At 35.8% G+C, this 26,818-nt stretch overlaps 5 protein-coding genes and 1 non-coding gene across 6 annotated transcripts in view; all 6 read left to right on the top strand.

The window, feature by feature from the left end:
• Nucleotides 1-6,150, top strand: part of LOC132191697 (uncharacterized) — an 8,911-nt gene extending 2,761 nt beyond the window's left edge. Inside the window, exons 6-8 of the mRNA XM_059606788.1 lie at nucleotides 4,281-4,547; nucleotides 4,892-5,317; nucleotides 5,977-6,150. Coding sequence (XP_059462771.1) covers nucleotides 4,281-4,547; nucleotides 4,892-5,317; nucleotides 5,977-6,150 — 867 coding nt within the window. The remainder of the gene's footprint in view (nucleotides 1-4,280; nucleotides 4,548-4,891; nucleotides 5,318-5,976) is intronic.
• Nucleotides 6,151-7,605: 1,455 nt separating this feature from the next.
• On the top strand, nucleotides 7,606-10,653 carry LOC132191696 (uncharacterized). Its single transcript, XM_059606787.1, has 5 exons — nucleotides 7,606-8,393; nucleotides 8,470-8,813; nucleotides 9,103-9,366; nucleotides 9,450-9,655; nucleotides 9,741-10,653. The coding sequence occupies exons 1-5, from the start codon at nucleotides 7,606-7,608 to the stop codon at nucleotides 10,449-10,451; spliced, it is 2,313 nt and encodes a 770-aa protein (XP_059462770.1). The 3' UTR covers nucleotides 10,452-10,653.
• A 667-nt stretch (nucleotides 10,654-11,320) lies between these two features.
• Nucleotides 11,321-14,699, top strand: LOC132192108 (protein ORANGE-LIKE, chloroplastic). Its single transcript, XM_059607325.1, has 8 exons — nucleotides 11,321-11,592; nucleotides 11,949-12,066; nucleotides 12,224-12,343; nucleotides 12,738-12,824; nucleotides 13,180-13,256; nucleotides 13,390-13,517; nucleotides 14,074-14,213; nucleotides 14,415-14,699. Exons 1-8 carry the CDS (start codon nucleotides 11,390-11,392, stop codon nucleotides 14,490-14,492), a joined length of 951 nt encoding a protein of 316 aa, XP_059463308.1. The 5' UTR covers nucleotides 11,321-11,389; the 3' UTR covers nucleotides 14,493-14,699.
• An 818-nt stretch (nucleotides 14,700-15,517) lies between these two features.
• TRNAL-UAG (transfer RNA leucine (anticodon UAG)) lies at nucleotides 15,518-15,597 on the top strand. Its single transcript has one exon. It is a non-coding gene; the product is annotated as a tRNA-Leu (tRNA).
• A 61-nt stretch (nucleotides 15,598-15,658) lies between these two features.
• LOC132162525 (uncharacterized) lies at nucleotides 15,659-20,467 on the top strand. Its single transcript, XM_059572760.1, has 5 exons — nucleotides 15,659-16,040; nucleotides 16,299-16,537; nucleotides 18,215-18,327; nucleotides 19,727-19,867; nucleotides 19,982-20,467. The coding sequence occupies exons 1-5, from the start codon at nucleotides 15,785-15,787 to the stop codon at nucleotides 20,250-20,252; spliced, it is 1,020 nt and encodes a 339-aa protein (XP_059428743.1). The 5' UTR covers nucleotides 15,659-15,784; the 3' UTR covers nucleotides 20,253-20,467.
• A 1,689-nt stretch (nucleotides 20,468-22,156) lies between these two features.
• Nucleotides 22,157-25,691, top strand: LOC132191794 (small ribosomal subunit protein uS11x-like). The gene is made up of 6 exons (XM_059606893.1): nucleotides 22,157-22,266; nucleotides 23,588-23,707; nucleotides 23,827-23,872; nucleotides 24,541-24,626; nucleotides 24,932-25,061; nucleotides 25,395-25,691. The coding sequence occupies exons 1-6, from the start codon at nucleotides 22,264-22,266 to the stop codon at nucleotides 25,460-25,462; spliced, it is 453 nt and encodes a 150-aa protein (XP_059462876.1). The 5' UTR covers nucleotides 22,157-22,263; the 3' UTR covers nucleotides 25,463-25,691.
• The last annotated feature ends 1,127 nt before the right edge of the window (nucleotides 25,692-26,818 follow it).

Raw genomic sequence — 26,818 nt, 5'->3', positions numbered from 1 at the left:
GGGTGACCGGACCACCCCCAATGGCCATGGGGTGGCCGGCCACCCTTTAGGGAAAAATGGGGTGGCCAGCTACCCTAGATCAAATTTTTTTTTTTTTTTGGCCATTGGGTGTGGCTTGGCCACCCCTTAAGGGCCATGGGGTGGCTTCAGGTGGCGATGGGGTGGCCAGCCACCCTTTAGTTTTTGATTATTTAGTTTTTTAATTATAAATGATATTTTATTATTATTTTAGTAATGTGACAAATGTCTTATTTAGGGCATTAAAATTTTTGAAATACAATCTTATTATTTAACTGAATATTTTTCAGTCCAAAATAGACCGGTGATCATCCCTTTCTCTCAAGGAATTACTCCCCAAAGATAACAATCAAACCTTTGCCATTTCCCTCGTCAATCATCCACTAAAAGGAAATTTCCAAGATGGTTGCAGGAAAAGAATACGTGTTGAAAATTTACAGTTCCGTAATCCGTAGGATTCGATCGAAAATTTCAGGGGAATTACGTGGGTAGACTGGCAGTCATGCATTCAAAATTTCAGTCATCCTATATATATATATAAAATAATAAGTCTATTCCTCGACTTGCTGTCCACAAGCCCTAGAAGCTATATATATTATATTTTGACCAAGTGTTGTGAATGAATGAGTTGAGAATAGAGCCTGGGGAATCATAAAGACACAACTTTGATACAATTTTTTTATTTTTTTTAAAACAAAATAAAAAATGAAAAAAAAATTCTAAAGCAATAACATCTTAGAGCATTCTTAGCAGCCCTATCAAATTTTATTCACCAAAATAACCAAAAATACAATTTTAGTTATTTTAATAACTTACCTTTTTAAAACACCCATAGTAGTCTCACTACTTTAACAATCAACTTTCACCATCTCATTTAAATATTATTTTTCAAAGATTTGTTTATTTTTTCTTTAACTTTTATATTTTTGAATGTTTGTTAAAGGTTTATTTTAAGAATATTTGTCTTATTCTAAGGTAATATTTTTAGAAATTTGTAATATTTCCTTCATTTTCTTAGTTTTAATTTCTATAGGAAGAAGATAATGTTTTTCATGATTGATTTTGGATTTTTTAGTAACGTCGGCTTATTTCCACTCCCATATCAACTTTGGAAATTTTTTTTTTTTGTTTAAAAAAAAAAAACTAGAATTTTTAGTTTGGTGAGTACTGTTCACCTCACTATTTTTTGTTGTTATAGTGGTAAGGCTGAAAAGTGTACGTTTAAGCCATTTTGGTTAAATTGCTTCACCAAAATAACCAAAAAATAGATTTGGTGAGGCTGCAAGAAGTATTCTTATGTGGTCCTTTTTTTATTTGCTATTTTTTTTTTTTTTTTTTAAAAAAAAGATGATATTTTTCTTCATAAAATTGGTCATTAGTATGAAGAAAAGATCATTATTTTTTTTTTACATAATAAAAGACCACATAGGATGTTATTGCTTAAAAAAAAATGATATTTTTCTTCATAAAAATGGTCATTATTATGAAGAAAAATACAATTTTTTATATATATAAAAAAAAAAAACGAAATAAAAAAAAGGACCATATAGGATTTTTTGCTTAAGAAATTTTTTTATTATTATTTTTTTTAAATGACCGCATAAAAAAAAAAAAAATTGTACCAAAATTATGCCTTTATCATTTTTCTTGAAAATAATGGAAAATGATGAATTTGTGGGTAATGGTAGCATTCTCTTGTCCGAAGGAGTCATTCACAAGCAGGGTCTGTAGAAAACTCGAGCCCGTAAACCTGGAATGACTTTTATGGCTTGCCGGCCAAGCCATGGAGCTATACTTTTTCTTCGGACTCCTGCTACCTCTTTCCCAAATGTATATATATATATATTAGTTCGGCTCGGCTACCCCAAACCAAAGTATATTTAGGTTCTTAGGTTAGTAGGAGAGTAATAAATGATGGTTAAGAATATTAAAAAAAATATGTGTCTCTCAAATGTTAGAGGACACTTGAAATTTATTAAATTGGGTTGAAGAAAATTTCCTCTAAACCGTCCTTCCAAAGTCTATAAATAGAGCATTTATTTTATGAATTTCATAATTGAATTTTCTTGTAGTCAAATACACAATTTTGTAGAGAAACTTTGAAAATTAAATTTTAAAATTGTTGTATGTAGTTGGTGACTTTGTTGTATCAGGCAAATTGTTTATAACTTGACAACAAACTCTTTAGGATGTGGACAATTATCACATTAAAGATAGTGTTTAATGTTGGTAAACGCTCCTTTCAATTTTTCTCCACAAACATAATTAATAATCAAATCTTCGCCATTGGCCTCATCAAATATCATCCACTAAAGACAAATTCCAAGATGGTTGCAAGAAAAGCATACGGGTGAAAATTTTTATACTATTCATACATGCCTTAAAATCACATTAATAATTTCATCGAGTATTGTTTCCGCTCAATTTTCCTTCGCAAACATAACAATCAAACCTTTGCCATTGCCCTCGTCAATCATCCACTAAAAGGAAATTTCCAAGATGGTTGCAGGAAGAGAATACGGGTTGAAATTTTACAGTTCCATAGAATTCGATCGAAAATTTCAGGAGAATTACGTTGGTAGTCATGCATTCAAAATTTCACAGTCAACCTACGAATAATAAGTCTATTCCTCGACTAGAATACTAGAAGCTATATATATATATATATATATATATTTCAGGAGAATTACGTTGGTAGTCATGCATGCATTCAAAATTTCACAGTCAACCTACGAATAATAAGCCTATTCCTCGACTAGAATACTTGCAGTCCACAAGCACTATATATATATATATATATATAGGGTGTGTTTGCAATGGCCCTAACGTTCCAGGGCCTCCCTCAATCCCTAAAAAAAAAAACTTTTCATTCAAAAATTAATTAACATCTCTACTTTTTATACCACATAATCATTTTTATTATTATTATTTAAATAAAAAAATCACTACAAAACAAATTTTTTACATTTTTCCATATAAAATATATTTTTTCACTTTTCCCTACAAAACATTTTCACTAAAACCATTCAAACACTTATTCCCAAAAAAAGTCTACAGTACCGGCCCTGGAATAGTACCGTTCCAGGGCCCTTGACAAACAGGGCCATATAGACCAAGTGTTGTGAATGAATGAGTTGAAATAGAGGCCGGGAATGATAAAGACACAACTTTTTGACACAATTCTTATTTTTTTATTTTTTTAAAAACAAAAAAATAATAATTTAAAAAAAATCTAAAACAATAACATCTTATGTGGTCCTTTTTTTATTTGGTATTTTTTTTAAAAAAAAATGATTTTTTTTTTCTTCATAAAATTGGTCATTATTATGAAGAAAAAGACCATATATATATATATATATATAAGGACCACATAGGATGTTATTGCTTGAAAAAAAGAAGATAACTTTCTTTATAAAAATGGTCATTATTATGACAAAAAGACCATTTTTTTTTTATATAAAAAAATACGAAATAAAAAAAGGACCACATAAGATGTTATTGCTTAAGAAATTTCTTTTTATTTTTTATTATTTTTTTTTAAATTGACTAAATAAAAAAAAAAAATCTACCAAAGTTGTGCCATTATTATTTTTCTTGAAAATAATGGTAAATGATGAATGAGTGGTTAACGGTAGAATTCTCTTGTCCGAAGGAGTCATTCACATGCAGGGTCTGTAGAAAACTCGAGCCCGTCGACCTGGAATGACTTATATGGCTTGCCGGTCAAGCCATGGAGCTATACTTACAGTTTTTCTTCGGACTCCTACTACCTCTTTCCCAAATGTGTATATATATATATATATAAGAGGGCCATCGAGTGATATATATATATGTATATATATTCTCTAAGTGCCAAAACTGCAGTCTCCATCGATCCGTGCCTAGATACGTGCGCAACTGAGCAAAAATAAAAAAAAGGAGAAAATTTGACATTAGTACTTGCGGTCTTAATTAAGTTACTATAGATTCTAGGAAGATCTTCTCGCAGCCAAATATTTATCAGCAGCTACAAAATTGAAGTAATAGGAAAAAATCATGCAGCCCACGTATGTTGACTTGAGAAATTCAAAGTCTCGGGAGATAGGCATTATAAATGCACTCTTTGTGGGCATGCAAGGAAGTGAGAACACCGTGATCAGTGATCACCATTTCTTTTTCTCTTGCCCCTCCTCCCTCGGAGCAAATTAATACGGCGCCATCTGTGACACGTGTGCAACATTCCTTGGTCCCTGAAAATCTTTGAGCTGGGATTTCAAACAAAGATCATGAAGAAACAGGCAGAATTCATGGGAAGGGTTGGTGAAGGAGAAGGAGGAGGTTACGATGCTGTTGTCGTGGGGTCTGGATATGGTGGTTCTGTTGCTGCATGTCGCATGTCAATGGCCGGAATAAAGGTATGTTTGGTTGAGAAAGGCCGGAGATGGGAAGCTCAGGATTTTCCAACTGACACCTTCAAGATCATGTCCGCTGTGAGAATGGAGAAACAGAACTTGGGTGTCGGCTTTGGTCCAAAAGATGCTTTATTCCAGGTTACTTTCCCTTAATTTATTTTCCTATGTTTGGAAATCAAACATAAACATGAAGAAGAGAAGGTTGCTGTACCATAACGTTTTAGTGTTTAGATATTTGTGTTAAAAGTATTGATTAAATTTATCTCTTTCAATCAACTTTTGAGATAACTGGTGATTTAATATGTATCAGAGCCGAAGGTCCACAAATTGAACTTGACTCGTACATAACCTTCTATATGTTTATTGAAATGAACAACTCATGAAGAAAAATATAATGAATCCGCTGTCTAATCACCAAAAACACATGAAAACCCGATTAAAACATGCTTATATATACATGAATTTGTTTGATGAAAATATAGGTACACGAACAAAATGATTCTCTAGCAGTAGTGGCATGTGGGCTTGGAGGAGGTTCACTTGTGAATGCAGGAGTGATGATGCCAACCCCAGTTCGAGCCAGAAGGAATCCCAAGTGGCCAAAGGAATGGGAAAGGGATTGGGAAAATTGTGAAGCTTCTGCTGCAAGCATGCTGAGAATACAAAGTGTTCCTGTCAAGTTTCCTGTCACCAAAGTCGTGGGAGAAATATTAGGTGATGGACAGATTGAAAACAGTTTTGAGACTCCATTGCAGCTAAGCATGAATTTTGGTCTTGAAGAGCCTGCATCCAACTCAATGGAGCCTCAAAGAGTTGGTAGCTGCTTAGCCTGTGGAAACTGTCTTGCTGGGTGTCCTTATAATGCCAAAAGTTCTACTGACAAAAACTATATACATTCGGCAATCCAGGCATATTTTCTATGATCATTTACTGCCAAACTATATATCATGTTCATTTTCCTAGGCCAGGAAAGTTTCTAGGAATAATAATGCCATATTTAAGGCATGTTGAGGTTTATTCTTAAGTCAAATCATTTCTTAGTTTATGATAAAGTAGCTTTTGACTTTTCACACTGCACAAACCAAGTGCAAATATTGAAAAATCAAATAAATAACAATAAAATCACATTTCTTTTCACACTGCACAGGTGTGTGAAAAGAAATGCAATAACAAAGACTTCTTGTATTTTCTTTCCCTACCCATTGTAGTAAAATGGCTAATTAAGAGAGAAAATATTTCTCTTTCACACTGCACAAGTTTTATGTGGAAAATATTTCTCTCTCTCTGTTACTACTTATGAAATAAGTTTCTCTCAAGGGCAGACCTAGCACAAGGCCCGGGAGCTTGAGTCCCCAAAAAATTTTAAAACATCAATTAAAAAATATATTTTTTATGAGGTAGTCCCTGAAAGATTAATTTCTTTCCTCTCAATTAATTTTTAAAAACAGTCTCATCCCCCCTCACTCAAAGTTCTGGTTCTGCCACTGACCCCGGATTGCATATGTCCAACAGTTTCTTATTCATATTTGGATCTTAGTTTTTCTGTGGAAATTTTTTTGTGATGCAGGCAGGATGTCATGTTAAAACAGAGTGTGAGGTTCAGTATGTGATTAAAAATCCATATGAAATTTGCCGAGAAGAAGGCAAAATTGAGAGAAAGAGAAGAAGATGGCGTGTTTACTTGAATGAGATTGACTGCATAACTGCTGATTATGTAGTCCTCTCAGGTACCTTTTTATAAATTTTGTTTTAAAAAAGAAAAAGAAAAACAGTTTAACAAGTTGGAAACATCTTTCTTTGTTTTCCTATAGGGGGAGTTTTAGGGACAAGTGAGATACTTTTCCGGTCACAAATGAGAGGATTGAAACTTTCAGATGCACTTGGATCTGGATTCAGCTGTAATGGGAATAATGTGGCTTATCTTGCTGGAAGCCAAGCACCCTTGAGTGCTTACGGATTAAAGGGAAAGCAACTCTCAAAGATACCATTTCAAGAAAGGCCAGGGCCATCCATCTCTTCATCTTATACATCTTCATTGGGATTCACAATCCAGGTCTCCAAACTTCTCTCCATCTAAAATTGTGGAACTAGTTCAAATTGTTCAATTTTGCTCTTATATCTATAGGTCTTTGAACTTGAAGTTTTGGGTTAAATACTATTAATATTCTCGTGAAAGTTGAACCATTTTTTTGGATTGGGCCTCTGATATTTAAAAAGTGTCAATTGACTCTTCTAAGTTTCAACCGTTGGTAAGTTTGCGCTTCCGTTAACCTTTTTTATTTTTCCTGGTGAAAAGTCAATTACATACATTGCAAGTGTACATTGCAAGTGACTTTTTTATCCCTTGAATTGTCCAAAATGCCCCTACGATGGTCAAGTGTAGGTGGCCGCAGAGGTGATCGAGCCACCCCCATTTGGCTAGAATAGGGGTGGTTGAACCAATCTCATTTGGCAGAAATGGGGTTGGTTTAGCCACCTTCAAATGGCCAAATGGGCTGGGCGAAACCACTCATAAAGTGTTTAAGGTAGCGAATTATCCTCATAGCTATACGTTTCGAACTAATGGGGGGTGGCTCCCTCAGCCAAATGGGAGTGGCTTCGAACACCCCCAAAGGGCCCACAGAGTAGCTTCTGTAACTCTTTTTATTTTTCTTTTTTCCAAAATTTTGTATTTTACTTACTTTTTTTTTTTTTTTTGGTAGTTTTTATTTTTCGTAGTACTTGACCCCTCTTATGGGCATTTTGGAGACTACATCCATGTACAATGCACATGAGTCATTTTCTGTCACAACAAATTTAACGGAAGGGCAAATTTGTCAATGATTGAAATTTTAAAATGTCGATTGCTACTTTTTAAATATTGGAAGCCAGATATAAAAAGTGGTACAACTTAAGGGAGGTTAAATGTATTTTCACCTGAAATTTTCTATAAACATAGTCTTAAAAGTATCCAAACATGCCTGCATACATAGATATACATTTGAACATATAAGGATAAAAACTCTGTATCATTAAGGATTCGCCCAACATTTACCCTTTTTTTCTGTTGTTATATCAGAGTGGTGTACTTCCAACAGCTTATCCTTACCTGCTGTTCAAAGGGATCGCAACTTATGGTTGGCCAGCTGGATCCTGGTTCTTTCATGGGATAATTGACAAGATAAAACACATGACAGGTTTTAAAGCAAACCAAGCCATGGTTCTTAATGCAATGGGATATGATGAGAGTGATGGGAAAATTACATTTGATAAGGACAAGAATAGAATCTGCTTTAGTCCACCTCACGATCCTTTACTCCCAAGGAAAATCAATGCCTTTCAGAAACTCACTAAGAAATTAGGAGGGATACTTTTCATGTCAAGGTACCGAAGCACATCAGTTCATCTTTTAGGTGGTTGCAATGCATCATCTGACTTTTCATGTGGTGTTTGTAACCCAAGTGGTCAGGTTTTTGACCCAGAAGGTCCAGCCACTGTACACGCTGGCCTCTATGTCTGTGATGCTTCTTTAATCCCCTGCTCTGTTGGCATAAATCCATCTCTTACAATTGCAACTGTGGCTGAGTACGCAAGTAGGCACCTTGTGAGGGATGTTCTCACGTACAAGAGCAATGAGGGTATTGAAATTCCTGTTAAAGCTGTTGATCAAAATCCACATTCCATCTCTGATAAGAATATAGAGAGTGATTGGAGATCAACGGTCACTTTTAATGAAACCATGGAGGGTTATGTAGGGGGTATGCCTTGCAAAGCCTATCTGAAAGTGAAGATGAACTCTCAAGATCAGAAGGGGAAATTGGGTGTCAAAGAATTTCATCCTCTTTTAAGAGGGAGAGTTGGTGGATATGTGGAATTTATAGCCATTGAGAAGGATAAATTACATATTATAGATGGGGAAATAAATTTGTGTAAAGTAGAATGCAGAACTCCTTACACACAGTATATGCATTATCAGCTTCTCCTTGCTGCTTCTTCTGGTTCAAGGTACTTATGATAACATTTCCTCATCAATATTTTCTTTTCTGATATTAGAGAACTAATGAAGTTCAAGTTCATGCAGATATATTCTTGAGGGAAGGAAGATAATGAATCCTTATCTCCTTGGATTATATGCTTGGAGGGAGACAACAACTCTGCATGTGACATTTAAAAAAGTTGTTGAGAACAATTCAAGGGAAGACACGGTGAATCTAAGAGGCGAGCTCTGTATCTCCATGGTACAGCTTTTGAAGAGCATCTTAAGCCTTGAAGGAAACGAGAGAGGGAGGTTCATACGTCATCTATTGCACACTTTCCTAAGAACCTATTTTTTACAGATACCACGAGGGAGTCACAAGGACTTCACCCTATCAGATTCATATGTTAAACCTTATCCAAGCAGCACCCTCCATGAAATACAAACAGGTATCAGGAATCTAATTCCCTTGTTTAAGAGTATGTTAAGTCTACGCTATAATAATCATGATATCTTTCCAATGTGGGATTCAAACCTTTCTACGCTCACATGTGTATATTCAATAGTATGATTGCATTCAATGTAGTCTTTAGCTAGAGAGTCAATGCTTATAAACATCCAGAAACAAAAGCTACATTGAGCTTAAACGTACTTACGGATATTCATTTAAGATGTTTGTTCTTTCTATTTCCTTTTCTACTTGAGTTTCTAATCTATTGTCCTTTGTATATCATGCAGAAGATGGATTTTTTATCAGTTGCAGGCAATGGAAATGCACCCAAATTCCATCAAGGCTTGAAGGACCAAAACAACTAAATCCAGTTCTCCTTCTTAATGGTCATTCTGCTGAGAGTTACTGGTTGCCAACAGAACCAAATGATTTAGTCAGAACTTTACTAGAAGAAGGGCATGAAACATGGCTACTGCAACCAAGGTTGCACCCTTTGAATCCTTCAAAGGACTTCACAATTGAAGATATTGGAAGATTTGATGTCCCAGCTGGTAAAAGAAACCAAAATCATACATATATAAGCCATTTTATCAATTGTTAGTTTTTCACTCACCCAATGCCTTTTCTTTTGCAGCAATTAATAAGATCCTTGAATTGCATGGGCAGCATACAACAATACATGTAGTTGCACATTGTGTTGGAGGCTTAGCCATACACATAGCTCTCATGGGGGGGCATGTCTCTGCAACCCATATAGCTTCCCTGTCTTGCACCAATTCTTCGATGTTCTTCAAGCTTAATGCTTCATCAATGTTCAAAATGTGGCTTCCTCTGGTCCCGGTAACCCCTCTTTCTCTAATTTAGAATAATTTCTCAAGATCTCTTTCTCCTTGAGCTCAAGAAGGTGTTTCAATTCAACGTGCAGCTTTCCATGGTTATCCTAGGCAAGAACAATATCCTGCCTCTGTTGGAAACATCAAAGTGCAGTTTCCGACATCGGCTCTTGAAATTTATTGCCTGTTTGATACCAAGGTATGAGAGATGCACCTGCAATGAGTGTGAGGTTTTTGCTGGTATATTTGGAAGCGCATTCTGGCATGGAAATGTAAGCCCCAGCATGCACTACTGGTTAAGCAAAGAAAGCACTTTGACAAGGCTTCCCATGGCAGCATTTCCCCACATCAGAAAAATATGCAAAGCCGGTTTCATTGTAGACAGTAATGGCAACAACAAATATTTGATCCATCATGAGAGAATGGCGCTCCCTACGCTTTATATTTCAGGCGGGCGGAGTCTCCTTGTGACTCCAAAGACTTCATTTCTTGCTAACAAGTATATGAAGTTACACCAGCCTGGCTTTAGACATGAGAGAGTTGTTGTGGAGGGTTTTGGGCATTCTGACCTTTTGATTGGTGACGAGTCAGATAAGAAGGTTTTTCCTCACATTTTGTCTCATATCAGATCAGCTGAAGGAGGAAATGGTGCAATCAGAGCTCCGGGAAGGAAGTACACTAAAGAGGCAGCCTTGGAGTGGGAAGACGATCAATATGATGAATATGGGGGATTTGACAGTTGGTTTTCTCCTTTAGTTGTTGTGTTGTTGTTTCTCTTGTTGTTTCTCATGATAGTTTTATAGAATAACGTTAAAATCACATTTTTATTATACAATACAACAATTACATGACATCGTCAATTAGTCCCTTAAATTTACAAGAATGAGTTCAAGGGCTGATTGACATTATAGCATCAACACAGTAAAATAGTGATAGAATAAAAGTGTAGTTTCTAGCATTACTCTAATATCATTATATTTGTAATTTGTTGCAATGGTTTGTGAAGAGGGAAATAATCCTTGACCATGTAAGTTGAATGATGTAATAATAATCTTTTCGTCTCCTCTCAAAAATGAAATTGAAATAGTTCAATTGAGCCTACCTTATTGTGATTTGTAAATGGTTTCGCCTCCGTATAATGCTAGCAAAATGCTCGTATAGCGACAATGTTTCCTTCAAACTGGAATAGATGAATATTAAATCGCATTAGAAGAAGTTTTTTTTAATAAATTAATGTTAAATACTATAAATCTATTCAACATTCATTTAACAATACTGATGTGTCACTCTAAATTAACTTTTAGATTAATTCTTATTAAATAAAAAAATATCCAATACTTGATTATGAGTGTCATGTTCATAATGTTGTTGGATGAATGTTAGACCATTCTCTAAATAATTTATTTTAGACCATGAATCAATTAAAATATGCAAAAACCCTTGCGGGTATCATTTTTTTGGTAGGCTAAGCCCAACTAAAAGCGAACTGAACGAGGCCGAAAAGCCCAATTCCCTGCTCTCTTTTACAACAGTAGCTAACAACACTGGGATGGCAACCGTCAACGGTAAAGGAACAATCTCGCGCTACAAAGCAGTTGACATGAAACACGTGGCATCACACTTATCGTTGGATATATCGAGCAGCCCTTAGATTCCCCCTCATCCTTTTCCTTCGTTTCCCACTAAACCACGTCTACTCTCTCTCTGTCTGCAATTTTGGAATGAGCGAAGGATAGAGACAATGTCTACTCTCTCTCTCCGCTCTCATTTCCTCTCACCAACCTCTCCTCCTAAGCTCGATTCCTCTAAAACCCTAATTTTTTGTACCTCTTTCAATGAAAACGCGAAACGTTTCGCTTTCTTCAAAGGCACCTCCACACGCCCGCGAATCGTCTGTTCTTCTTCTTCTTCTTCGAAGGACGCCTTTAGCGATAACATCCCGAGGTTTTTTTTAGTTTGTTTGTTTGCTTTGAATTTTATAATTTTTATTCAAATTTTTGTGTATTTCAGTTTGGTTGCCGAGAAAATGTCGGAAAAACAAGCATGACACTATGACAGCATTTAGGGATGAATTTAAGATAAAATAAACTATAAGAATGCTCCTAGCTTGTTTCTGTAACAGAATTGAATTTTCCTAATGAATTTGTATGAAAGAGATTGAATTATATAAAGCTGAAGTAGTCCGCCTAATTTATAAGGACCGGTACCGTCTGAGAGTAAATACTTATTTTCCGTATGCATGAAAGAAAATGCTATGAATCTCATTCAATTTTTGTGGTTATTTTTTTCAACTTTTTTAGCAACTTTTGCATCATAGAAGGACCGGAAACTGTCCAGGATTTTGTTCAGATGCAGCTGCGGGAAATTCAAAATAACATAAGAAGTAGACGCAATAAGATCTTTCTCCTCATGGAAGAGGTGAAGTTTGTTAAATTTCTTAGAGTCAGTCCCAAATGTATATTAATCTGGCAGAGCCTAATTCCTTTGAAATTTTTCTGTACATTGTTGCACTTTCTGTGGTTAAGTAGCATTTTTTTATGGATTTACGTAAATGTTTTAGCTGGAACTTGTATAGGTAAGGAGATTACGGGTGCAAGAGCGGATCAAGGGTGTGAAAGGTATTGATGAAAGCAGCGAGGAAGAAGCCAATGAGATGCCCGAAATGACGTCATCTATTCCTTTCCTCCCTCATGTGGTGAGTTTTGAAATGATTGTTGCAAGAAGATTTGGATATTCACCTAAGAAAGCATGTCTATAGTTGCCAAGCCTGTACTTGGGGTTCTTCATTTTATGGAAGATGTAGAGAGGAAAATGCCAATGAAAAAAGTTGATGGAAAAGATGGTTAGAATCCTGTAATTATTGATATTTAGCACAGCAAATGCATCATTTATTTAATCCTAATTATGCATTTCTGAAATATCCTCTAAGCCTGTGTACGGGAATAGCATGTCCTCATACTCTGCTCTCTTTATTTTTAGTCTCTTAAATTCTTATTCTCTTCTGAGATCTGTATCATTAGAGCATTTATCGTTTATTTTTATTTTTATTTTTATGTGAGGCTAACATTGTGCATTTCCTTTTGAACTAGACACCAAAGACGTTGAAGCAGCTGTACTTGACTAGCTTGTCATTTATAGCTGGGATAATCGCATTTGGGGGCCTTATTGCTCCAACAGTAAGTTTATAAGAGTAGCTATTTGATTTGTCATTCACTTTTACAATAATAAGAAAGTGTCAATTTCTATTGTCTAACGTCAGTAACTGTTTTTTTTTTCTTCTCTTGTATGTGTGTGTGTGTGTGTGTGTGTGTGTGTGTGTGTTATGGAGCTGTAATATTCAGTTCCGCACCTGTTAAAATTCCCAATAACTTAGATATTAGGTGTTTCTGATCACACTGGTGGTGATTACATCTATATTTTCTTATAGTTCTCTGGAATTTGGGGTTTTTATTATCAGATCATAAGTGTGTATACGTTCTTTCAATGCTTAACCATGATGTGCGTTAAATGTCTACATTTTTTTCATGGCAGCTGGAGCTAAAATTAGGTTTAGGTGGCACCTCATATGAAGATTTTATACGCAGCATGCATTTGCCTTTGCAGTTAAGGTATTCACTTCGAGTTGCATTTCTCCTTTTTTTTATTCTGAATTCTAAAGCAACCAAAATTTTGGCGTTGACGAACTACACATCTTCTTAATTAGTGCTCTAAATTGCACTTGTTCAATTTTTCTCAAATCAGCCAGGTTGATCCCATTGTGGCATCTTTTTCGGGCGGGGCTGTGGGTGTCATTTCAGCTCTGATGTTAATTGAAGCTAACAATGTGGAGCAACAAGAAAAGAAAAGATGCAAATATTGCTATGGAACTGGTATGGTACTAATGAACGTTTTAATTATTAATACATTCATCTGGTATGTAACAATTTTAATTGCTTTTGTCTATCAAATTTAAGTTGAGTTTCCTGCTTAATGGTTGCATTTGAAAGCACACTCATCTTCATTCACCAATTGTTGAGATATAAATTGTATACTTGATAGGCTGAAGGGTGTGGTACTGATGAACTTTTTGTAATTGAGCTAGACCTCATTCTGTAATATGAAAGATTGTCTAAACCTCCCATAATCCAAGGGGTTTCCATATTTATGAATCAATGTCCAATTAATTTGCTGCTGAATGCAGAAAGTGTGGCCTATTAATTTCTGATTGGATTGTGTTATATTCTTTTATTTGTTTTTTAGCTGCGAGGGTATTGCATTCAGGTGCTTGTGGGACAGTTTCATCAAGATCTTCAGAAGTAGATTGATTTTATATTGTCATCTTATCTATTGACATTATGATAGCTTAAGTTTGTGGATATTTTATGCACTGTCTTATGTTCTTTCAAATTCATGGGTTCAACATATTTTCTGTTGTCCTATGGTCAGGTTATTTGGCCTGTGCTCGATGTTCAGCAAGTGGCGTATGCCTGAGCATTGATCCTCTCTCAGTAGTATCCACTGCTTCTGATCGCCCTCTGCAAGTGCCGACAACAAAGAGGTGTCCAAACTGCTCTGGCGCAGGAAAGGTATATAATCTGATCAGAGATAGCTTATTCATGGAAAATGAATTGGCATTGTCAACTTATAAGACTGCTTTTAATTATAACTTATAGCTTGATCCATGAGTCCTATGTGTTGTGCCTAGTTTTCGTTTGATTGCTATTGCAGTGCCACTGTTAAGCTCTTCCCCTCTCACTCACTCGCTGATTATATGCACTCACATGTAGGTAATGTGCCCGACATGCCTGTGCACTGGGATGTTGATGGCTAGCGAACATGACCCACGAATAGATCCGTTTGACTGACGAGGATTGAAGGCCTTCTATTGTAATTTTCTTCTAAAAGGACCTCAGGAAAAATAAAAATAAAAATCTAATTAAACATTTTGTTGAAAGACAAAAGCCGACATATTCTCTACTCGGCTACTACAATCTTCTCTTTGCTTCCTGATTACAAATCCTGCGAATTGTATGCTATTCCCAGTGTGAGTGCTGAGGGAATTTTCTGTTGCATCCTACGGGCAGAGAACAGCTCTTGACCGCCACCAGAACCGCCCCGGGTGGGGGCTGGTTTTGAGCACCTGTCCACCCGTATATGGGTGGGTGGCCTATATAATGGGTACTGCCCATTGGGGTTATTGGGCCAAAAAAATCACCCAATACCCTTGCAGTGAGCGGTTCATCGTTCCACTGATTTTACTTGGCCGAACAACATTGGAACAGGATCTTTATCTGATTAATTATAGTGGAGGGATATTTTTGTCTTTTTTATTTTTTGAGATGACACAAATATTCTTACACTATAATTAACTAGATATTTTTCAATTCAAATAAAATGGAGAGGATCCTAATTCAACAACATCGGCTTCTAATCATCATTAGGAAGTGAAGCAAAGTGTGAAGATTCATCAGTAATAAGGTCTTATTAGTGACTGAAATAAATCAAAAAAGATAAAAAAAAAAAATTATTTCAAATCTAGTTAGAAAAAATTATTTCAACTTAATGTATTAAATTAAAAAATATTTTTAAAGTATGTGATTCTTAAGAACAAATAAATATGAGAATTGTGTGCTCTAAATATAGTTAATACACTAAGTTGAAAGAAATTTAAATTTTACCAATCCAATTTAGAAGAAAAGTTTGTGAGGAGATATACTGTTTTCATGGAAACTCAATTATTCTAGAAGATAACTCTTTGCCAGAGATTCGAGATTACATGGAGGAAAAAGTAATCATAAAAAAGAATGGATGCATAAAAGGGTGAAGAAAAAAAAGAAACTAATAAGTTTATGACAAATATATAATATTTGTTGTACATTATTATTCATCCGACAGTTTGGCCGAGTGGTCTAAGGCGCCAGATTTAGGCTCTGGTCCGAAAGGGCGTGGGTTCAAATCCCACAGCTGTCAATATAAAGTTGTGTACTGTTTTTTGTCCAATGTCAAAATAAACGACTAGACGTCGTCGTTTACCAAACCCCTGGTTCTTCATCGCACTAATTTTTTAAGCTTTTTTGTACCTTGCTCATGGCCATTTAGCACCTCGCTGCTTCTCTAACCGAGTCGCTCCGACTCACGCCTCGAACGCAAAGTGGAAATGGCAAGAACTCTGAGGAACAAAACGGGTTTCCATCTCCTGACTCGGTTCCTGAAATCACCGAGTCCACCTCATCATCATTGCGGAAGCAGAAGATCGCTGGAAACCATAGCGTACGAAGAGGTCCGAGCTTCAACAGAGAAGCCGTACCACTCAACGGCCTTTGTTCTTCATGGCCTCTTGGGATCTGGCAGAAATTGGAGATCTTTCTCTCGAAGTCTTGCTTCCACCCTCTCCAATTCCTCTACTTCCTCTGGTAATCTCTCTCTCTCTCTCTCTCTCTCGACTCTCGCAATCTAATCTTAGATTGTTGATTGTTTGGAATTAGTTAATCTTCGGTTTTCACTCAAATTAGTGTTTTATTCTGAAACCGAAGCAATTTGGATCATAATTTTGGAATTTTTGTTTTGTTCTCTTGTATGATTTTTTTTCTTAGCGACCAAACCCATCGTAAGGTCCGATTCTCCGCATTTACTCAATTTCAGAAGCCTTTTTGTTATATATGTTTGTATAGAATGGAGGATGGTGCTTGTGGATTTGAGGAACCATGGAAGATCAGCTGAGATAAAAGGCCTAGAACCACCTCATGACATGGTGAATGCGGCCAATGATTTGGCTCATTTAGTGAAGGCTCGAGGTTGGGCTTGGCCAGATGTTGTTATAGGCCACTCCATGGGCGGTAAGGTTGCGCTTCAGTTTGCGGAGAGCTGTGCTCGTGGCGACTATGGTGAATCTGTTGGATTGCCCAAACAGGTTTTTCTTTGCCAAAGTTTCATAGATATAAGTGCACATATATTTAATGTTAAAATTGTTGTATGCTTCATAAAATACAAGGTATTCCGTAATTTTATAAGCAGTTGTGGAACTGTGGAAAGTATGCAATGGGAATGATTATCTAATTGTAGCAATATCAGTTTCAAATTTAAAACCCTATGTATGTGGGAACTTGGACAATTGCATTGTCTCTCTTCATGTCCAGAACTCCTGGAGCACTGTGCTTTGTACCCAGATACATGTGGGTTGCACATGTAATGCCACAGGTCACAGGTGGGACTCACATGTATGTGAATGCGAAGCTTGGTGGTTTGGGAGTATTGAGAAGTCTTCCCTCTGTCCTTTGCAGTGTTGCTAGCATAAGTCAAGATCTAAAAGCAAATGAGAGTTAGAATAGGCACTCAACTTTGTTTAGCTGATTTGGGCTGTATCTGGCACATGTCTTACCTTTTGGTGATCTAAATTTTGGAAACATGGTGAGCTATTTAGTGTCTGTCGCTTCTGTTGTTATACATGATAAATCATACTGATGTGCATGTCAGTTTAGCCAAGAGAGTGCTCCCGACATAGAATTACTTTTTGCAATATCTGGATGTATTTGTGTCTCTATGGGTTTGCTAACCTACTTCATCCTTGGATGAGGCTAGGCTATATCTCCCTTTTACTATGACATAGAATACCCCAATTTCTGATCCATGACAGAAGAAAAAAAGGAAGGAATAAGAAAAATCTAACCTCGCGTCTGGTTATTGCACATATATATAGACTTTTAGTTTTTTGCATGTTATATTTCTAAAACTGGAGGTTTTATCAAACGGCACATGCTATTTGGTTCGATATTATGGATGAAGAAGTTTCAAATACATTCATTAATTTACCATTGTTGATTAGCTTGTAGCAAGCCGTACAAGAGAATATAAGTTGTCTTTGTTTAATTAAAGGTGGGGGGGAAGGGGGGTGAGATTGTTGACCTCCTCCAAAGTGTAACTTATTAAGATTGTTGACCTCCTCCCAAGTGTAACTTATTAAATGAAGTAATTCCACTAAAACAAACATACTGCAGTTCTACTTATCAAAAAAAAAAAAAAAAACAAACATACTGCAGTTCTTATGCATAGTTTTGTAGTAGGTAAGTTTGTAAAGTGATTTTCCAAGCGGACATGGGTTCGTGACAAACTTTGCCTGGCCGATCAATGGTCATTGTACAAGTGTTCCCTAGATCATGGCTGCACAATAATAGGAATATGAGTCTCCTCATTTTGTTCGATTATTTGTGATTGTAGTTGCATCATTTGTTCTAAATAGATTACATTTATTATAATTGTTCTGTATGGCATTAATAAATGTTAGATTCCATCTTTTGTATATATTTGCTCATTAGCAGCAAGACATCTTGCCCACGGCTTTATTTCAATCCATATTTGTGATTGTCTCATTGGATTCTAAATGTACCATCTTGCTTCTCTTAACACATCATTTCCCAAATTTCATTAGTTTTTCTTATGTTATTAATATATATGTGGGGCTTTTTTTCATTGCAATGTGATTCCTGTTAAGAGTTCAGGTTAGCCAGTGACCAAGTAAAATTTAAAATTTTCAGTTACTTGCACATCAGAAAATATTTTTGTCATTTTCTATTTGCCTGATGCAGAACAGCTGTGGGTACTGGACTCCGTCCCTGGAGAAGTGAACCCTCAAAACAGTGATGGAGAAGTTGAGAAGGTGTTGCAGACCTTACAGAGCTTACCTTCATCAGTCCCATCACGAAAGTAAAACCTTTTTTCCCTCTTGTAATGTATTACTATTTGTGGCAAAACCTAGGTTTAGATCCTTAGGTCAAGTGTTTTAAGAAAAAAAAAAATCACCATATTAGTGGTAAGTGTTTTCTTAAATTGGGAATAGAAGATCAAGATCGTCATCTCAAAATTCTACCCAAAAAAATATGAATTATAATAACACTTTTTTTTTTTTGATGAGTAAAATTGAATTTTTATATATAAAAAATATAGTTGTTCAAGTGTTCTTCCAAAGCAAGAGGAAAATGCAAGGAAGATTTTTGAATATTAAACAACACACTCACTTTTGCTTCAAGGGAATGAATTATAATAACACTTGATCTAAACTGCAAATTTTATCACAATATTCTGGTAAGTTCTGAATCACCAACAAAGCGTAATAAAGTTTTGTTGAGTTCTATATTGAACACAAAATTCTCATTGGAGTCATCATTTCTAACTGTAACATTTGCTCACATATTTGTTAATTGAAATCTAGTAAATAATAAATTCCATTTTTTTTTATGTACTGGTGATGTATGAGAATTTAATGAACCTAGGCCAAGGAACTTTACCGGAGTCATGTCCCTTATTTGTATGCATGGGTAATATAGTGTTGGTGGGTTAAGTGGGCCTACTATCACCACGGGGTAGACATCCAGATGCAGGTGTGAGGTGAAGTTGCATTCTAGAAGTATAAAAATTAGCTTCTTAGATGTCTTTCTTTCTAGGCGTTCTCTTGAAGACTCCATGTGTACTAAGGTTGTGCCCCTCTGTGCTTTTGATATATATAACATTACTTATCAAAAAAAGTATCTGGATCTGAAGTGGTGAAGTTGAAGTTGCATTGTATACTTCCTGTGTATTTGGGTTGTGCTTCTCTGCACTTTTTAATAAGATTGATTTACTTGTTAATAAAATATGAGAAACGCTTTTTTTCCGTCTCTGGTCATCTCCATACATTTTTTTTTTTTCAAATCAACCATTGGATAATGCTTTTTTTTTTCAAATCAAACGCACATGTATACACTCACACCCCTTACCTCACTCAAGCATCTGCCTTGGAGGCTTCTTATTTCTTTATGTCTGGTTAAATTGTGAAGGATCATATTAGATTCTATGTGAAAAGTGTTTCTTTTGTTATTGTCAAAAACTAAGTAGATTGGGATATTTCTTTTAATGTATAGTGGAGTGTTCAGGAGACTTGCTGGTTTCCTGGAGTTCTAGCTGAATTAGCTAGAGGGTTCTTGTATTCTTTGTTGGTTAATGAAATGCTCATTCATCCAAGAAAAAAAAAATAGATTGGGATATATACAATGTTGTCATATGCCACCATTAGAGAATCCACCAAGCTGAATTTCTTTTGAAACAAATCTTGTTCCTGAGACTTCAGGTGGCTTGTGAGTCGTATGATTGAACTTGGGTTCTCAAAGTCATTGTCAGAATGGATAGGCAGCAACCTCAAGAAATCAGGAGAGCATGAGACATGGGCATTTAATCTTGAAGGTGCTGTGCAAATGTTCAATTCATACAGGTAAATATATGGTTTTCTTAGAGATCAATTTGAAATCACTTCCTTAAAAAGAAAAAAACTTCTACTGGTATTCGTTTTAAAATAAAATAAACATTGAACGTAAAAATCCTGTAGGGAGAAGTCTTATTGGTCTCTTTTGGAGCATCCACCAAAAGGTATGGATATAGCAATTGTCCGTGCAGAGAACAGTGACAGGTGGGACAAAGACGTGATCCAGCAGCTTGAAAACCTTGCCAATCGGGGAGGAGATGGAGATGGGTCTGAGGGGAAGTTTTCTGTTCACGTGCTTCCCAATTCAGGCCACTGGGTTCACGCAGACAATCCAAAGGGGCTTTTAGAGATCATTGCTCCAAAGCTTGCCTCTCTTAGACCTAATAGTAGTTGATTTCTTGGATATCAACAATAGAAAAAATTTATATACTGAAATTTGATTGGTTATTGAGTTATTCAGTGATGAAACACTTTAAAATAATTTTTGATGTTGGGATGAGGCAGTGATAATGGTTGAGATGATGACTTTGGTAGAACCTCGAAACTTGAGAAATGCAGAATTATTGATTAAAACTCAAAGCCATTTGAAAGTATTTCAAATTTCTTTCAGTCATTTTCGTACGTTTGAATTTGGAGTGAGTAATGTTATTCTTTTCTATCTATCTATTTCACTAATTTCACATTAATTGAAAATACGTCACATCAATCAGCTTGAAATAGATGGAAAGAGTAGTGTTATTCATTTGGTATTGTTGGTGTACCCTAGGAAAATTACATTTTATGTCTCTGGAACTGTCATTTTATTTATAAACATCCTTTCAAATTTTAAAAATTGATAATTGACCCCACACCAAACTCTGCACACTTTTGAGTTATTTTATCATTAACATTTTTTTTTTGGTAAGTTGGAGAAAAATCACCCTACATGGCATATACATGACCAATTTTGACATTTTCTTGTAAAAGTGTAAGAGTAATGCTAGGTACCATCTTTTTAGTCTCTTATAATCTTCTTAAAGCTGATGCGGCTTTCAAAATCATCATTTTATCAAAATTCAAGTATGATTCATTTAAAATTTAATGGTGATTTTAAAAGTCACATCAGCTTTAGGAGAATAAAAAGATGGTACCTAACATTACTCAAAGTGTAATTATGCTTTTGGATTAAAAAAAAAAAAATTATAATAGAAGGCCCTGTGATGATTTTTGTCAAACCTAATAGAAAATCCTAATAAAAGGCCCCGGGGTCACCTGAAAAGTGCTGGGAGTTCGAGTGGATTTATTGTCACTTTTTTAAGTTTAGGGGTATTTACAAATAGGGTACAATTGAAATGAAATAAATATAGTTACTCCAAAAATGAAATTATGTGAGTAGTTCTAAAATATTAACAAATCATTCAAAGACGGTAGTAAAGTTGGTGTTAGGCTTGGGTGCTATAAAAGGCACTAAAGGGTTTAAAGTGTTCAATGAAAAAGAGAAAAATTAAAATTGTCATATAATAGTCAACATTTTAACGGGATCACGTAATAAGTTGTATATGAATTGGCACATCAATTTGTAAAGAACTTATAGTACAAAATATAATGTCTTTAACATTACTAAAAACTTAATATTGAATAGGACATATTCTCAACTAATTGGATGCTTAGCTTGTAAAAAAATTGCAATATTTAAAGTATTATCTATAATCAGTGTCTTAATCCTTTCTCCTTTTCGTTTTAGGGTTGATATTTTATTTTATTTCATGTAATAGTATACATGATGTCACTTGGTTAATATGTTGCCATGTCATTTAAAAAATTTCAATAATATAACATTATATACATCACTAGATAAACTAAAATAGGGAAAAGTCTGCATAAACCCCTTAAAGTACTTTTCAATTGTCAATATCCGCCCAATCTATTGATTAAATGAACGTCACCCCCAATGACAACAAAAAAGACCACAAATTTGTTCAATAAAACAAAAACTTTACAGCTTACATATACCTTTACATCCCCAACTTATTTATGTATTTGAAAAGAATACATAAACTTTTGTCAACAAAATAAAATATTAACAATGAAATTACTCCTACAAAGAGAATATCCATGTACCTTTAGGGGGACGTAAACAATTTTTTAAATTTTTTTATTATTTATTTATTTATTTTATTTTATATATAAGTAGGGGATGTAAGTTATGTAACCACAATGTGGAATACCTGTAAACTTTCAGGGTCAGATTTAAAATTGAAAGAACGTCAGGGGAATTTCGGTTATTTCGCAGGCTCTTTCGGTCCAAAAACCCTAGCTATAAAATGGCAATGATACACGTCGGCTCTCCTACCAGCTAGGGTTTCCGAAGGCCGAGCAGCGTCAGTGTTCGCGATACACCTAACTTCCATTTGCTCATCGCAGCCATGGTAAGCGTCTCTACTCCTATCTCTCCTCTCTCTTTGACTCCAATTTTCGTGATCTGAGAACCAGCATTGCGCAATAGAAACTCTGGTAGTTTGGTGGTCGAGAAAGCGCGGAAAAACAATATGAAAATAACCGAAACTTTGGAATATTAGGTCGCATTTGTCTTAAGATTCGTAAATTAAAATAGGTTTTGTGCAACTACGAGTGAGAGTAATGCAACCGCTTGCTTTGGCTGCTGTGAATTTTTTTTTAATTTTATGGAAGCATGAGAAAGAAATATCCTTTCTCAGTTTTCTTGGCAACCAAACTCCAGTATTGGATGTTCATTGTATTATGTAATGGGATAGAGATAAACCTTGATTTGACGTTCTCTTCTGATGTGTTGAATAGATTGGGTTACTTTCTGTTTGATACTGAGAAATTGTGGGAAAAGTGAGATGTTCCAAACATTGTTCTTGTTGTTTGATGTTCAGAAAAAAGCTGAAATTGTTCGGCTCAATTGTGCCTCATATGGTTATTGAAAAGGGTCCTTTTTTGTGTGTGAACTGTGAATCATGTAAAAGAGAATAAGAAAGATTTAGTCTTTTTTATTTTTTGCATCTTTCCGGGTAACCGAACCGATTCATAATGGTAATGTGATACCTTTCTGTAAGCTAATTACTAGGTTAGTTTGATGTTGACGAGTGTTTCAATGAGTGTGATCTCTGTTGCTATGCAAGAGCTCCCTCTGTATTGTGTATACTTAATGGCATATCAACCAACATGTGAGGGCCAAGTGTAGACTCAATTTACAGAACTGCAAGTTAAAATCATTGTTGAAGTATCAATAGTGACATACCTTTTCGTTTGTTTCTCTGAAAATATTAGGGCAAGGAAAGGAAATAGCTTGAAATGGTTTAAAGATACCCAACAAAACTAGGTAGATTTATTTTTTTCTTTTTATTCTTTGGCTTCGTATTGTATTTTTTGAGAACCCAATGGAGCATTTTTTGCTTTCTTCCTGGGAGGAGTATTGTGATCAATAAAAATGCTTGGACTTGACATTTTGTAAGTGGGGTCAACAGGTGATCCTAACATGTTTGTTGGGGCACATGTCTTAATTGAGATTTTGGATGTATAAGGAATGATGGGAGAGCTGATGATAGCAAAAGAGAGTGGTCCTTATCATGGCTTTCTTCCTTTAAAATTTGAGCTCTTGAATACGTGTCTGTTTGCACAATGGTGCCAATTGGATTTACTTTTATTTGGTTTTCCCAACTTTGTGTTTGTAATTCTTGGACCGTGTGTATGAGTTCTTACATATCCTTTGTGTGGATTTTGAAGTCAAGAAGGAAAACCAGGGAGCCCAAAGAAGAAAATGTTACACTAGGACCCGCTACACGTGAAGGAGAGCAGGTTTTTGGTGTGGCCCACATTTTTGCCTCGTTCAATGACACATTCATTGTAAGTATTAACTATTGTAAATGTTCATGAATTTTTCTTGTAATTCATTTGTATAACATTTTTGGTAGATTAATTATCTTCCAGTTCAATCGTATAAAATGTTTTTGTTTGAATTGCAGCATGTGACTGACTTGTCTGGAGGGGAAACACTTGTTCGCATTACTGGTATGACATGGTCTTGCTCTTGGCTCACTATAATGTGGATATTTTTTATGTCTTATGTCTTAAACAATAGCATATCTACCATTAACTAAAATGTGGACGTTCTAATATCAATTGACCAAAGTTCCGTGGTGCCTAAAGCCAGGGGTTAGTTTGAGTGGCTCTTCAACATGGGTTTAGAATGTCTCAGGAAGCGTTGACCTGTGTTCAAATCTACGATTCTGGCCTGTATTCAAATCCTACTGGAATCCTTTTGGTGCAACCCGTGTTGATCTTGCTAGTTTCCGGGTACATGTGGGGATTTAGCTTAGGCATCTCAATATGTATATGTGTGTGTAGATAGATAGATAGATAGATAGTAAATGACCAATTTCTCTGATATATGATTATTCTAGTAGTTGAAATTTTGTTTCTCAAACAATCTTATTGTGTTCTAATATATGTACGGTTCTCCTATGATTCAGTTCTTTTGAGAATCTTCCTGGTCCTACTTCTATTTCGTTGATTTATTTTTTCACATAGAAGGCTATATGCTGTTGACGTACTTGGTGGTTGGTTGCTGCTTGATTTAGATATAGCATCTTTACTTCTTTTCAGGCGACTTTGTCTTAACTTCCATTTTCTTTAGTTTGCCTCCTATTTATTCCATGACTCATTTTCTCTTTCCCAAGGTGGCATGAAGGTGAAAGCTGATAGAGATGAATCATCACCATATGCAGCTATGCTTGCAGCACAGGATGTTTCTCAAAGATGCAAGGTTTGTGCTATACCTCTCCTAACTCCTTAATTGATGTGCAACTTATCAAAAAATTAGTTCTTAATTGATGTGCAACTGCAGAATTAGAATCTATGTGAATCTGGTCTCCTGGTTTTTAGTTTGTCATTTTTCAGGTCTAGTTTGACTTTATTTGTATGTATGTGAGCTCTATTAGTTGGTGATCTGATAGTTTTTCCATCATGGAAGTGGGATGTTTGTATTTCGCTTGTGTATGAATCAAAAATTTTCACAATTCTTGTTTGGTCTAAAAATTCTTCTTGATTCTTCTTGCTTGTAATTTGCAGGAACTTGGCATTACTGCTCTACATATAAAACTGCGGGCTACTGGAGGGAACAAGACTAAGACTCCTGGTCCAGGTGCCCAGTCAGCACTTAGAGCCCTTGCTCGTTCAGGCATGAAAATTGGCCGCATAGGTATTGCTGTTCTCTTTATCCATTAAGGCTTGTTGGGTTTTAGTATGTAAATTGTTTTATTCTAATTCTCTTATCCAACCCCTCCATCTTCTTTTCTCCTCTCTCCTAAAGACTCTGGTATCTGCAGCTCTATATGAATTACTTCACCACTGATTTGTAATTATTGAACTTTTGTCTTTTTGATATCTGGCTCAGTGCCTGCACTGCATGCACCCCACTGCCACTATTCAATTGAGATCCCACAATTCTCTTGATTTATCTTTCCTACTGTGGATGTTTCTTGGTTTTGAATTCCTCTGCAGAGAATAATAGACCTTGTTATATTGTTTTCAGAGGATGTGACCCCAATTCCTAGCGACAGTACTCGTAGAAAGGGCGGCAGAAGGGGGAGAAGGTTGTGATTCTTTCCATGTCAGATCAAGCCGAATCAGCTGCTATCTTTGCTTGGACTTCTTCAGTCTAGATGCAACCATGTTATCTTCCTTTTGAGAACAATACTTGTAGTTTTGAATTTTGTTAGGTTGAGATCTGATCATTTAATTGAAACAAAATATGTTTTTTATGGGCTACTTTTAATATTTCGCTTGTGATCTTCTGAAGCCAAGTTGGATATGGAACTTAATTTGTGATTGTCTTGATGGTTCCTTTTTTTTTTTTTTTTTTTTTTCCGAAGTCAACCTTTTTTAATTAACTTTTATGAAATAGTTTCTCCGGATTTGGCCAATTGTCTTGATTGATTGATGCCTTAGTTCAAACCATGTTTTCATCGTCCCCAGTCTGAATGCTGTAATGTTGCTAGGCCGTTGAGTTTACATTTCTTAAAACTGCCGGGTGGTATTTTACTATCTTAATCTCGACCCAAGAACAGTATTAAGAATGTCAGCGGTCTATCTCTTCAGGTGTTTGCAACTAAGTTGTTGGGTTAAACAATCATCGAAAGTGTTACTGTCTTCAAATAGACAATACCATTTGCCGATCTCTGCAACTTAGGAATAGATTAATGGTTCAGCATTTGTTTTTTCTTCTCTGGTTCGTTTAGTTTGGTTCTTCTTTTTTGGGGGTAGGACAAGAATTAGAGTGCGTCTTCTATACGGGCGTGGCAAAAAAACGGATGTTTTTGCCCACCAATAAGTGAGTGACAAATCAGATTATCACACATAAGAAAGTAAACTTGGTTGCACCAAATTATATCACAAACATCAAGCTTCACAATATCTCAAACAACAAAAGCTTAGAAAATTGTTTGAACCCAACAAATTTCTCAAGCTTCATGTCGGCTGCCCAGGTACCACGCCGCCACCTCCCAGGCAGAGATGCTGCCCTGCCCAGCTCCGCCAAGCCCACGCCGCCCCACCCAGCTCCGCTACCCATCCCAACGACCAAACCACGCTGCCACCGCCAAGCCCAACCCATGGCGACCAAATGACGCTGCCACCACCAAGCCCAACCCATGGCGAAAATCCCACGCCGCCCATGCCACCCAGACCACACCACCCATCTCACCTGAATAAAAACTTCTATTCACGTAAATTTATCACAACTTAAAAAAGCCAGATCAACATGATCAAAATGAACCAAAAAAGCCAATTCCAACACCCATCCTTCAAAACTCATAACATGGGTCACAATCATAAACAATCTTGCGTAGAAAGGACACGAAAAAAGTTTATCTTTTTAGCATACCCAGATCATAAAATCTATAATACAAGCCGATTGACAATTGATTAGCAACCAAAAGAAGAAAAAACAGCATCTAC

Source organism: Corylus avellana, chromosome ca9 (assembly GCF_901000735.1).
Source record: "Corylus avellana chromosome ca9, CavTom2PMs-1.0".
NCBI classification, from domain to species: domain Eukaryota; kingdom Viridiplantae; phylum Streptophyta; class Magnoliopsida; order Fagales; family Betulaceae; genus Corylus; species Corylus avellana.
The sequence above is the reverse complement of the archived record's forward strand: the minus strand, read 5'-3'. Positions and strand labels throughout refer to the sequence as shown.